We start from the raw sequence: 13,831 nt of genomic DNA, 5'->3' as shown, positions 1-13,831 counted from the left end.
CCTGCCGAGGGAGGGTTGTCATGATTCAGGCTTGGGAAGTGCCTGGGGCCAGAACAGAGGTTGAGGTGGCACAGGGGCCTGGGTGGTGCTGGTGCCCCAGGACGTGTCAGTGGCAGCTGGGTGGCCGGGGCAGGTGTACCTGAGTCTGAGGGCTGGAGTTGCTGTCTCCAGTGGCTGGCAAATCTGACCCCGGGGACAGAGAGCCTGGGGGCGGGGTGGCAGTTGCTCTGGCACCTTGGTTACTTTGGTTACTGGCTGTCTGGCTTTACACACGAGGTGTAGGCTTGGTACAAGGAAGGTGCAAAGCTGATGGGGTCTCTGAGGCCTGTAAAGGAAGATAAAAATGGAGTCAGTATTGCTAAGAGAGCTGTCTAAAATGGAGCCGGGAGAGTTCCCTGGTGGCCTAGAGGTTGGGATTCCAGGCTTTCACTGCCGTGGCCTGGCTTCAGTCCCTGGTTGGGGAATTGAGATCCTGCAAGCGGTGTGGCCAAAAAATAAAAACAAAATAAAATAAATAAATAAAATGGAGTTCAGAACTCTAACGGAAAACTGATGAATTCATAAAAGTGCTAACAAAAGATCAAGATGAAAATAATTAATCACATGGGACTGAGTGAACTGATGAGGGTGATTATAATTTTTGTGACTTTCTGTTTGAATAAAAAAAGAAAATCCCACAAGGACTCAGAGGCAAACAATATACAAATCAATTTTCACTGCAAGTAAAGGAGCTGTTACAGTGGAGGATTGCTGCTGGACTGAAAGTAAAGGAGCTGTTACAGTGGAGGATTGCTGGACTGAATGTCAACATTATGACATAGTATATGAGTGTGTTTCGTGTTTGGTAATTGCAATCATTGTTGCTTTTGTTGTGGTCACCCATTTACAATGCTTGGTGTCAGTTTATTTATCTCTTATAAAAATAAAATACAGTGTGTGTGTGTGAAAAAAAAAAAAAAAAATGGAGCCAGGAGGCCATTATGGAGGTATGATTTAGGCTCCTCTCAGCCTGGATGGAATCTGACCTTTTGACCTGATGAAGTCACCCAGAACACCTGCCAGAAACTCAAGATACTTACCGGAGGCTTACTCTAAAGTTCCTCTTAATTTTAGGGTATGTATCTTGCAGATACCTGACTGCACAGAGCCCAAAGATGAATGGCCAGTGTGCAGGTTGTCACATGGTTTGTGATAGCAAATATTGTTAACAATCTACGTGTCCGTCAACAGGTGACTGGTACAATGCGCTGTGCTGGCTATAGGAATAGTATGCTGGCTTTAAACAGGATGTGGTAGATACAAAAAAAGCTCCATGAAATGTTCATGAAGCATTAAGTGAAAAGAGCAAGGTGTACAACAGGGTAAAAAGAAAAGAGGTCTTGCAAAAATATGCTCCCATATGTGTAGAAAGTTTTGCAGGAATTCACAAGACGCTGTCCCTCGGGCAATGGGCAGGCGGAGGGGGCTCTGTGCTGGCAGGAAAACTTATTTTGCATTGTGCTGGTTGACCTTTTACTCTGTTCATGTGTTACTTTTCAATTAAGGAAAAGAAGTCAGTCTCTTCCTCAGGAATCCCAAGGGAGGTGTGTTGGGGGAGGTGCCACCAGGAATGCGACCAGCCGCCCTCATAAAGCCAAGCTGCCCCACGGAATTTCACACACACTGTCCAGAACCAGAGTTGTCTTTTTATTTATTTAATTTTTGTTATCATAAAAGTAGTATGTGGTCCTAAAGGATAAAGTAGAAGGAAGATATGACACCTCATTCCATATTCTTCATATTCGGTGATTTTCCAAGATAACGCTTTTTCCATAGTTGGAATCAATACCTCCAATCAGTTTCCTTTTTTTTTTTTTTTTCTTCTTTTACTTACCATTGTATTACGAATATTTTCTGGTGTCCTTAACAATGGTGGCAAAAGACCCAAGTTGTTTTTGTGGCTGTGACTGTCCATCACCCCATTCTTCCCAATGTTAAGCCTCATTCTCCTAGTTGCAGTTCAGGCCCATTGGATTCTCTGGCATCTTCAGTGGAAGGGGAGGGCGGCTCATTGCCAGGTCTTTGGTACTCAAGGGATGTCCTGGAGCAGAGCTCATGGACTCTGTGGGCCCCTGGACCCCTTGGAAAATTGCTTCCATCCCTGCTGGCATGGTTACTATGGGAACACGTGAGTTGGGGCTCTCAGAAAGTGACAGCCCAAGCAGCAGGTCACACATGAACTCATGGGCAGAGGGCAGAGTTTGAGGCTCCCCCTGGTGACGGGGAATCACAAGGCTTGACCCATTTAGGTTATTTTTAGTCTCCGGTAAAAAGCACTTTTATAGAATCCTGTCCTCCTTCAAACCAGGCGCCACTGATGTCACCTGCCAACCGGAGCTCACCGAGGCTCTGCCCACCGCCCCCCAGGCACCTCGGAGACCTGCCGGGTTGACATCACCCACCTCACCAGGCACATTACCTAACTCCACAGGCACCCTTCAGATGCTAGATATTTGTGGCAGAGTGAGATTCAGGCCCTGGCCTTGCTCCCACGAGTGTAACTCAGGGCCTGATTTACACTCTGAAACAGAGTTATCAGAGATGTGGGGAAAAGAGGGTGGACAGTGCTGTGAATTGAGGTGTCACCTTCCTACTCTTCAGGAGGCCTGAGGCTTAAGGGCCTGTGAGAAGCCCAGCCAAGCATTCGGAGGACTGTTGAACTAAATGTGAACCAAACCGGTGTCTGCAGGGGTCCGGGGAGAGGATCTGGAAAGGTCATCTCAAAGATGCCAGTAGCAGAAGTGGAAGACAAAGGTAGGAGGGGGGAGCCGGGCATCCTGGCAGACCCCAGAGCAACTGGGGAGGGAGGCTAGGAGAGAGAGGGCTGAAGGGTGAGCAATCCTTCCTTCCCAGCAGAAGGTCAGGGGGGATGATCCCTCAATAACAATAGTCCTTGGCCTTTGATTTGGGAGTGGCCAATGGGAGGAGGTCAGTTCTCAAGACAGAGGAGGGTGTCACTCCTTCCAGGTGGGGGTCTGACCCACTTGCCCTGGGCCGCTGGTACTGGGAGGGATGGTGCTTGATCACCGGAGGCTCGGACCTCCTGGTCCTACCGGGTGCTCTGTGAGTGGCCGCTCCATCCCCTTCTCCAGCCCAAGATGCCATTTTTTTCAGGTCTGGGGTGAGGGAAGTTCACTCCTGATTGCACCGGCCAAGTGAGCAGCTTTCAAACTTCATAGTTAAGTATTCCCTTCTGTATTAGGGTTCTCCAGAGGAACAATGCCAGTGGAATGAGGGTATATAAAGAGCTTTATTTTAAGGAATATGGCTCACATCGTTGCGGAGGCCAGGCAAGTCCAGCATCTGCGGGAGGGGCCTGCAGCCTGGGGACCAGAGATGAGCTGAGGCTGCAGTTTGAGTCTGAAGGCAGTCAGTCTGCTGACTGAATTCCCTCTCCTTTGGGGAACCTCCGCCTTTTTCTATTTGGGCCTTCGATGGATTGCATGAGGCCCACCCATGATATGGAGAGTCACCTGCTTTACTCAGAGTCTACTGAGTTCAATGCTAATCACATTGATGAATATCTTCACTGAGACATCTAGAACACTGTTTGACCACATATCTGGGCACTGTGGCCCAGCCACATTGACACATAAAACTGACTATCACCCCTCCCTTTGCTTTTAGTGAGTAGCTACTTTCACTCACTGACTTCTTTCCCATAGGAATCAATGGCTGACACCTACTTGGCCCAGGCTGGTGGGGACTCGGGTGCCCTGGGGTACAGTAAAGAGCTTCGATGAACACAGGAGGGAAAGGGAAGCATGGTGATTAATACTTAGAAATATTGTCCCACAATATTTGTATGAAGTGACCCTGCATCTCTTCTTCATCCCTACTGCTGGGACTCCATGGTCCCTCTTCTTGTCTGACCCCTTCTCAGACTTTGAAACCCACTCTGCTTCCTGTCCAGGGTGGAAGGACACTGACAAGCAGCTTGGTGGTGCAATGGGATCATTGCACCTCTCTCGGTCCTGTCCCTGTCACCTGCCTCCACCTGAGTTTTCAGAAGCAGAATCCTTCCTATGTCTTGGCACCGGCCATGCAAGTTCATTTCTCCAACAATAAGGGTTTTTTGTTTGGTTTTTTGGGGGTTTTTTTTGCGGTACGCGGGCCTCTCACTGTCGCGGCCTCTCCCGTTGTGGAGCACAGGCTCCGGACGCGCAGGCTCAGCGGCCATGGCTCACGGGCCCAGCCGCTCTGCAGCATGTGGGATCTTCCCGGACCGGGGCACGAACCCATGTCCCCTGCGTCGGCAGGCAGACTCTCAACCACTGCGCCACCAGGGAAGCCCAACACTGAGGTTTTTTCTGTCCTTCCCAGAGCTTCTAGAGGTGCTCTATTCAGACCCTCTGCCCATTTTTAAATTGGGTTGTTTGGTTTTTTGACATTGAGTTGTATGAATTTTTGTATATTTTGGATATTAACCCCTTGTAGGGTATATTGTGTGCAAATATCTTCTCCCATTCAGTAGGTGGCCTTTTCATGTTGTTGATAGTTTCCTTCACTGTGCAAAAGCTTCTTAGTTTGATGTAGTCTCATTTATTTGTTTTTGTTTACCTTGCCTGAGGAGACAGCACCAAAACAAATATTACTAATACCGATGTTAGAGAGCATACTGCTTACGTTTTCTTCTAGAAGTTTCATGGTTTCAGGTCTTACATTTAAGTCTTCAATCCATTTTGAATTTGTTTTTGTGTGTGGTGTGAGAGAGTAGTCCAGTTTGAGTCTCTTGCATGTAGCTGTCCAGTTTGCCCAAAACCATTTACTGAAGAGGCTATCTTTTCCCCATTGTATATTCTTGCCTCCTCTGTCATAGATTAATTGCCCATGTACGTGTGGGTTCATTTCTGGGCCCTCTATTCTGTTCCATTAATCTATGTGTCTGTTTTGTGTCAGTACCATACTGTTATTATTACTGCAACTTTGTAGTATAGTTTGAAATCAGGGAGCATCATATCTCTAGTTTTGTTTTTCTTTTTCCAGATTGTTTTGGCTATTTGAGATCTTCTATGTTTCCATACAAATTATAGAATTATTTGTTCTAGTTCTGTGAAAAATGCCATTGGTATTTTGATAGAGATTGCATTGAGTCTATAGATCGCCTTGGGTACTATGGTCATTTAACAATATTAATTCTTCCAATCTATATACACGATGTATCTTGCCATCTTGTTTGTGACATCTTCAATTTCTTTCATCAGTGTCTTTTGGTTTTCCAAGTACAGATCTTTTACCTCCTTAGTTAGATTTATTCATAGGTATTTTATTCTTTTTGATGTGATTGTAAATGGGATTGCTTTCTTAATTTCTCTTTCTGATAGCTTGCTGATAGTGTATAGAAATGCAAAAGAGTTCTGAATATTAATTTTGTATCCTGCAACTTTACTGAATTCGTTGATGAGTTCTGGTAGTTTTTTGGTGGTGTCTTTAGGATTTCCTATGTACAGTATCATGTCATCTGCAAACAATGACAGTTTTACTTCTTCCTTTTCACTTTAGATTCCTTTTCTTTCTTTTTTTCTTCTGATTCCTGTAGCTAAGAATTCCAATACTATGTTGAATAAAAGTGGCAAGAGTTGGCATTCTTGTCTTGTTTCTGATCTTAGAGGAAATGCTTTCAGCTTTTCACCATTGAATATGATGTTGGCTGTGGGCTTGTCATATATGGCCTTTATTATGTTGAGGTGTGTCCCTTATATACCCACTTTGTTGAGAGTTTTAATCATAAATGGATGTTGAATTTTGTCCAAAGCTTTTTCTGCATCTATTGAGATGATCATATGATTTTTATTCCTCACTTTGTTAATGCTTACATTAACAACGTATCACACCGATTGATTTGCAGGTATTGTACTATCCTTGCATCACTGGGATAAATCTCACTTGATCATGGTATGTGATCCTTTTATTGTATTGTTGAATTCAGCTTGCTAATATTTTGTGGAGGATTTTTGCATCTATGTTCATGAGTAATATTTGTCTGTAAGTTTCTTTTTAGTAATATCTTTGTCTGATTTTGGTGTCAGGGTGATGAAGATTTCATAGAATGAGTTCAGAAGCATTCCTTCCTCTGCAATTTCTTGGAATAATTTGAGAAGGATAGGTAAGTATTTTCTAAATTTTTGGCAGAATTCAGCTGTGAAGCCAACTGGTCCTGGACTTCTGGGTTTGGGGAGTTTGGTGGGGTTTTTTGTTGTTTTTTTTTTTTTAACTAGTAATTGGTCTGTTCATGTTTTCTATTTCTTCCTGGTTCAATCTTTGGAGATTGTACATTTCTAGAAATTTGTCCATTTCTCCTATGTTGCTCATTTTATTGGTGTATAATTGTTCACAGTAATCTCATGATCCTTTGTATTTCTGTGGTGTCCATTGTAACTTCTCCTTTTCATTTCTGATTTTATTTATGTAGGCCCTCTCTTTTTTTCCCTTAATGAGTGGCTATAAGTATATCAATTTTGTTTATCTTTTTGAAGAACCAGCTCTTAGTTTCATTGAACTTTCCTATTTTATTTTTTTAGTCTCTATTTCATTTATTTCTGCTCTGATCTTTATGATTTCTTTCCTTCTACTAACTTTGGGTTCTATTTATTGTTCTTTTCCTAGTTCCTCTAGGTGTAAGGGTAGGTTGTTTATTTGAGATTTTTCTTTTGTCTTGTGTCTTTCAACACTCCTACTAGCTTTATAAGTGGTTGACCTACTGGCTTTACTGTGTGTTTGTCTTTACCGATGAGATTTTTCCTTTCATAATTTTTCATATTTCTAGTTGTGGCCTTTTCTTCCTGCTTAGAAAAGTCCCCTTAACATTTCTTGTAAAACTAGTTTAGTGGTGCTGGGCTCTTCTAGCTTCTGCTTGTCAAAACTCTTGCTCTCTCCTTCTAATTTGAAAGATAATCTTGGGTAGAGTGTTGGTTGTAAGTTTTTTCTTTCATCACTTTGAATACATTGCTCCACTCGCTTCTGGTCTACAAAGTTTCTGTTGAAAAGTCAGCTGATTGTCTTATGGGAGTTCCCTGGTATGTAACTAGTTGCTTTTCTCTTGCTGCTTTTAAGATTCTCTCTTTATCTTTAATTTTTGCCATTTTAATTATAATGTATCTTAGCATGGACCTCTTTGGGTCCATCTTACTAGGGACTCTCTGTGCTTCCTGAACCTGGGTGTTTGTTTCCTTCCCCAGGTTAGGGCTGTTTTCAGTTGTTATTTCTTCAGATATGTCCTCTGACCCTTTCTCTCTCTCTTCTCCTTCTGGGACCCCTATAGTGTAAATGTTAGTATGCTTGATATAGTCCTAGAGGTCTCTTAAACTATCCTCATTTTTAAAAATTCTTTTTCTTTCTTCTGTTCAGCTTGGGTAATTTCCACTACTCTGTCTTCCAGATCACTGATCTGTTCTTCTGTATAATTTACTCTACTGCTGATTCCTTTCAGTGTGTTTTATTTCAATGATTGTATTCTTCAGTTCTTTTGTGTTCTTTTTTATACTTTGTAACTCTTTATTGAAATTCTGTGTTCATCCTTTCTTCTCCTGAGTTTCGTAAGTATCTTTATGTTTGTTACCTCAAACCCATTATGGGGTAGATTGTTTATCTCCACTTCGTTTAGTTCTTTTTCTAAGGTTATGTCTTGTTCCTTCATTTGGTACATATTCCTCTGTTGCCTCATTTTCCCCCCAATATTCTGTGTTTATTTCTATGTTAGGTAGGTCGGTTACATTTCCAAATCTTGGAAAAGTGGCCTTATGTAGGAGATGTCCTATAGGGCCCAGCAGCAAGCTCCCCTTTGGTCACCAGAGCTGCATGCTCTAGGAGTGCCCCCTATATGGGCTGCATGTGCCCTTCTGTTGTGGTGAGGCTAACTATTGTGGGCACGCTGGTAGGTGGGGCTGGCCCCTGGCCCAGTTGCCTGCAAGACCATGACTTATGTGATGGCTGTGGGCCCCCTGGAGGACAGGGTAGGCTTCTTGCATGGTTGGCTGTGTAGCCCAGAGGGGTGTGGATCTGCTGCTGGCCCAGTCGTGGGTCTCTGCATGACTGTCTGTCTGCCCAGCGGGTGGGGTGGCCTGGGGCCTGGTACCAGCCTACTGGTGGGCAGGGCTGTGTCCCCAACACTAATATGCTAGAGGGAGGATTCCAGAATGGTGCTTGCCAGTGCCAGTGTTATTGGGGTAGAACAAGCTCCCCAAAATGGCTGCTGTCAGCATCTCTGTCCCCAGGGGGAGTCCCAGTTGTGTGCTGCCTCTCTGGGAGGCTCTCCAAGATCAGCAAGTATGTCTGACACAGGCTCCTTTCAAACTACCACCTCTGCACTGGTCTCAGAATATGTAAGATTTTGTGTGCATCCTTTAAAAGCAGAGTCTCTGTTTCCTACGACCCTCTGGCTATCCTGAATGTAAACCCTGCTGGTTTTCAAAACCAGACATTTTGGGGGCTTTTCATCCCTGTGCAGGACCCCTGGGCTGGGGAATCCAATGTAAGGCTCATACGCCTTGTTCCTCGAGGAGAATCTCTATGATTGTGATATTCACCTCATTTGTGCGTTGCCAACCTGGGGGTGTGGGTCTTGACTCTACTGCATCTGTACCCTTCCTACTCATCTCATTGTGATTCTTTCTTTATGTCTTTAGTTGTGGAAAAATCTGTTCTGCTAGTCTTCAGGTCATTCTGATAGTTTGTTGCTCTGTAAGAAAGTGTAATTTTGGTGTGTCTGTAAAAGGAGGTGGGTTCAGGGTCTTCCTACTCCACCATCTTGCCACCTCCCTCGTTAACATTTTCTGGCATGCTCTGGGTAAGATATGCACTTGTGGATATCAACGAAGCAAAGGAACAACCTCAGAGGGAATCGTTGGAAGCCAGTATTCACAGGCGGTGCAATGGATGAAGCAGTGTCACGAGTAATGACATGACCATCAATAAATGAATGGGGTTAGGAAATGCAGAGGCAAGAAGATCTATGTTGTCTTGAAATGAACAGGTTGTGAAATGCCACCTCATTGTGAATAAGAGCAGCACTGCTACCCTCATCTTGCTGTATGAGATACAAAATCAGCCAGGAATGGTGCATTTGACAATAAAAAGCAGGACCTGAACAGGAAGAGAGGACCTGGACATCACAAAGACTCTTCAGGTGCGCTGATTGGACACTGAACATATACATAATTACCTCTTCTCTGTCCATTATTCTAAATCTTCATTGATAAATCACTACCTTACATGGGTCCCTGAATTTTAAAATACAAGTTTTAATGAAATTGTGTATATAGACAGGGACCCTGCAAAAGATATCTACTGGGGCCCCATTCACCATAAGGGCACCCCTGATCTAGAAGTTGGGGTTTTCTGAGTGTCAGGGGCAGAAGGGCAGGGGGATAAGGAAGCTGACCATGTCAGATGGCTTAGGTAATTGGGTTGGGAAGGAAGTGAAGGTGGAATGGATCTTAAAAATTAGGGAAACATGTATGACGTGTATGTGTCTTGTATGTGTTATGTGTGTGTCAAAGGGAAATAACACTGGATCAAATGGCAAGGACAGTCTCACTGGCCTCCCCAACCCTGCTGAAATGTGGGACTCAGGGGGAATAGAGGTGTGGAAGGGAAGGTGGGAAGCTGGAGAGTGCTGGGGGGAGGTAGTTATAAGTGGAAGTGTCTTGGATGTGATAGAGGGTCTCTGGGGATGAGTTGGTCAAGGTGCTATGGGGCAAGGATTGTGGATGGATCCTCCTGATGGACCCTGGAGTGACCCGGGGGCTTTGAGGCAGACAGCAGGGAGGTCAGCAGGGAAACAGGAGAAACCTGAGAAGTATATGGTGGGAGCAGGTCTCTTAAGGAGAGGGTTGACTTGGTGTGGGGCTGAGTTGGGAGTCAGGGAAGGAGAGCTCTCCACCAGGGGTTGCTTGCTTGGGGGCTACCATCCCAGGGTTAAGCCAGCTTCAGGAGGCCAGCTCTTCTCCCCACCTTGGTGTCCCCATACCTAGCTCAGGACCTGGCTAGAGGGCCTTGATACGTGCTCGTTGAAGGCTTGGGAGTTTTGTCCCTGGGTTCAGTGGGAGGAACCAGGGGAGGTGGCAGTGGTCGGGGAGAGGAAGCTCAGAGCGACCTGGGGAGGAACTGGCTTTGGGGAGGTGAGTGCGAGGACCCGGAAGTCTGCTGGGCTGAGCTTCCAAAAGGAACTTCATTTGAGCCCAGAGAGGGCCCCAAGCAGGGTGGCCATGCCTTGACCGTGCTGCCCCCCATGCTGGAGGGGACCCCCGAGATGACCCCTCTATGGGAGCAGCCCACCCCTGGGGCCCCCTTAATGGGCAGAACTTCCCGGCCTCAGGCCTGAGTTAACCACCTTCCTTACTTCCTCCCCCCACTGCTCTTCCCTGAGGCGGGAGGTGAGGCCGGTCCAGGATTCAGTCCACCTGAGTCACAGGCCTTTGCTTTGATTTTCAGCATCAAGTGTTGCGAGGGCTGCTGCAGGTGGCAGGGGCTGGGGGCTCCTGGCACACCTGAGCTCCTCTAGGGGCTGCCCTCCTTAAGGCAAAGACGAGGTAACCGGGGCCGAGAGAGAGAAGAAACCCAGCCAGCTCCTGCAGCTCCAATGCAGAAGAACCGGATTCGAATGGAGGCTTGCCTGGCCCGGGCCCCTGCACACGGCTTCTCTTGTCATGTTGGGGGGCTGAGGGCTGAGGCGGGACGGGGTGGCCCTGTGCAATAGCTGGGCACCTGCCCCTTCACCCTGGTACACTGACCTGAGGACTGAGGACACCCCGCCTGTGGTCCAAGCGGGGTGTTCACTTTAGAGCCCTCAGAGTCTGCTGGTCCAGGATGGTGGCTCCCAGCCCCGCAGAAGGCAGCTCCCCTTTGAGCTGTGGGCAAAGGCAGCCATGCCCGGCCACCTCCAACTCTGCTGAGATGCGGGACTCAAGAAGGAACGTCATACTTGCCAGGTGACCAGCTTGCCCCATGGAGATGTGTGAGTTTCCCGAGTGTCCCAGAAAGACCCAGAGGTGAAAACCCAGTCCCCCGCCTCAAAAGGTCCACGTCCCGAGCCCTCCACGCTCCCTCTGCGTGTCTCTAAGCTGGGCTGCAGGGTCAGAATGCCCTGCCCTGGAGAAGGGTCGCCATGGGTTCCTTCACACCCACTGGCCCTGGGGATAAGTGTAAATGTGTCACGGAGCTGTCACCTGGGCCCTGGGAGCCCTCGGGCAGTGTCGCCTAAGGTCCTCCCAGTGCCCAGGGCTGAATAGTGCCTGGGTGGCCATGAGTCTCCAATATGGGGAGGGCGCTCGGCTGGACCCCTCCCCCCAGTTTTGCTCGGCCCTGGGGCAGGCCTTAGTCCCAGCGGAGAAGCTCTGCCCTGTGAGCATCTGTTCCATGGGCACGTTGGAGGGAGGGGACGGGGAGTTAAAAAGCTCTGGGGTCGGGCAGAGGGCTGAGGCTGATGTCCAGGGCGTGGCCACCCCACGGGGGCATTGGGACGGGCCTCGGAATGGCTGCTGGCTTGGCCGTGCTCCTTCAGAAGCTGGCCGTGAACCTCCTGACCCCAGAGGAGCTGACAGTTCCCCCAGGAGGACTTGAGCTGATGCTCGCCCCTCTGGGGACTGAGACCCATTAAAGGAAAGAGACAGGGCGGGGGAGGGGGGGCGGTTGGTGGTGAGAAGGAACGGGCATCAGGCAGGGGGCGGGCGGGCGCGCTGGGAAGGTGGAGGACCTCTCTTGCTTGGTCTCTGCAATGAGGAAGTTCTCTGCAGCTCGTTTCCTTTCCCTTGCCGAGTGCCTGAAACAGGAAGTCGGTCAGTGAGCGGGTGGCAGCAGCCGGGGCGGCCGAGAGGGGACCGACGGCGGGTCGCGGTGCAGGGGCCCAGCTCCCCTTGGCTGTGCAGGTCCTGCGGGGAGGGCGCCGGCCCGGCCCGGGGAGACCCACACCCGCCATGGTCCCCTGCTGGAACCATGGCAACATCACCCGCTCCAAGGCCGAGGAGCTGCTCTCCAGGACCGGCAAGGACGGGAGCTTCCTCGTGCGCGCCAGCGAGTCCGTCTCCCGGGCGTACGCGCTCTGCGTGCTGTGAGTACCGGGCCCTGCCCACCCCTGCTCCTCCGCCCTGGCCTGGCCTCTCCTGCCCAGGCACGGAGGTGATGGAGGTGCCACTCAGTAGAGGGGAAGCCGGCTCTGGGCTTAGCCAAGGGCCCGGCTCTGGGATGTGTTGTTTTTATGTCGAGTGACCTTGCACGCACCCCGGGTTTGTTGGTGGGTCCAGCTGAGGCCCATTGTGGACCTGCTCGGCCCTGGAGTTAAGGTTTTGCAGGGCTGGAGCCCTCCAGGGCCAGCCTGGGGCCTGGTCACTCGCCCCAGCTACCGGGGAGCCGTGGGGTCAGGGGCTTTCTTGGGGTTCCAGGGTCCAAGAGAAGTGGGTCCGGGCTCTCTGAGACGGGCAGAAGCTCGGGGCTCCGTGGTGGTGGGTGTGTTAGAAAGCAGCTCTGTCAGTTCAGGTGCTGGTCAAAGTATGCCCAGTTCGGAAACCCTCCTGGAAGAACAGAAGTGGCAAGAGGGGACCCTTCCTGTGCCAGGCTTTGGGCCTTTGGAGGAAGCCATCGTTTGGGGAGCCATGAATAAGGGTGTGGGGGGGTCACTCAAAAAAGGATTTTCAGGTCACCCAGAAGTTGTATTTGGGGCCCTTGGAGCAAAGGAAGTCACATCACCGACAGCAGGAGCCTCTTCTGTCCCCTCCTCAGCCCTTGGGTCTGTCCCCATCTGTCCCTCCCCACCTGTTCGGTTCGGGCCTCTCTCTCTCTGCCACCATCAGCTCTCTCCGCTCCCCTCTCAGGGATGTTGCTGAATGCGCCAGTTGGCCTAAAATCGGGAACCGGCCACTTGCTGAAGTTTCCTTTTTAAAACACCCTTCCCAACCAATGTCTGAAGGAGGCTCTCGGCTCTGCAGCCTTGCGGTCTAACCATCCCACTGGGGCCTCGGGCAGTGCCGGGCATGGGGGGGAAGGGTGTGTGTCCACCTGCACCTGTCAGGTCCTGCCCCTGGTCTCACAGAAGGGTCCCTCTGAGCAGGCAGGCCTTGCTGCTGTCCACACAGGGGGGGAAGTGGGTCATGGACACGGGCCTTGTTTGGAGCGTTGAGTCTGAGCATTTGTGCGTCGAGCTGTTTCATCCTCACGACAACCTGAAGTGCAGGTCCTTTTGTTGCCCCGCTTTGCAGATGAGGAAACTGAGGCTCAGACGGGTTAACCGAGTGATGACAGTCAAAGCCAAGGACATCTGCCCCCAGAGGCTGCACCCAGACAACCAGACTGCTGCCACCCCACTCCTGTGCCCGGCAAGCCGGGTGTGAGCATGGGTTCCGGGTGGCAGCAAGAGAAGCCAGGGCGTTTACAAGGGCGGCTGGGAGCATTTAGAAATTAACACAGGCTCTCAGGGGTCACCCGGCCCGAGCGCTGACTGCGTCAGAGCCCCTGCCCCCAAGGTCGGCTTCCTGGGTCCCCAGTTCTCACACCCCAGGGGAAGCGAAGCAGACCCAGGTTTCCCCGCAGGCACAGCCCCTGTGGGGACCAGTTGACGGGGCCGTAGAAATAGTGAGGAGATTCTGATCTGTCTGCACTCGGCCCACGTGAATCTCTCCCCTCCCCTGGGTGTCTCGAGAACTTCCAGGCTCCAGCTCGCTAACCTTCACAGCAGCCCTTTGACCAGGGAGCTGTGGTGGTGCTCAGGTTACAGATTGGAACGTGGGTCTCTCTGACTCCAAACTGGGAGCCTTGTAACAAGCCAGAGCTGGGAGTGGCCTTGGAACCTCTAGTCCCACCA

The 13,831-nt window shown here is 49.5% G+C and overlaps 1 protein-coding gene across 3 annotated transcripts in view; it reads left to right on the top strand.

Moving 5' to 3' along the window:
* The first annotated feature begins 11,805 nt into the window (after positions 1–11,805).
* The window catches only part of INPP5D (inositol polyphosphate-5-phosphatase D), a 132,876-nt gene continuing 130,850 nt past the window's right edge, over positions 11,806–13,831 (top strand). Inside the window, exon 1 of one of the 3 annotated variants that reach the window (XM_032638154.1) lies at positions 11,806–12,085. In XM_032638154.1, the coding sequence (XP_032494045.1) occupies positions 11,952–12,085 (134 nt within the window). In that variant the 5' untranslated portion in view covers positions 11,806–11,951. The remainder of the gene's footprint in view (positions 12,086–13,831) is intronic. The other 2 variants (XR_004350799.1, XR_004350800.1) reach the window with 2 other exon arrangements.

The sequence above is a fragment of the Phocoena sinus genome, chromosome 7 (assembly GCF_008692025.1).
Source record: "Phocoena sinus isolate mPhoSin1 chromosome 7, mPhoSin1.pri, whole genome shotgun sequence".
NCBI classification, from domain to species: Eukaryota; Metazoa; Chordata; class Mammalia; order Artiodactyla; family Phocoenidae; genus Phocoena; species Phocoena sinus.
The sequence above is the reverse complement of the archived record's forward strand: the minus strand, read 5'-3'. Positions and strand labels throughout refer to the sequence as shown.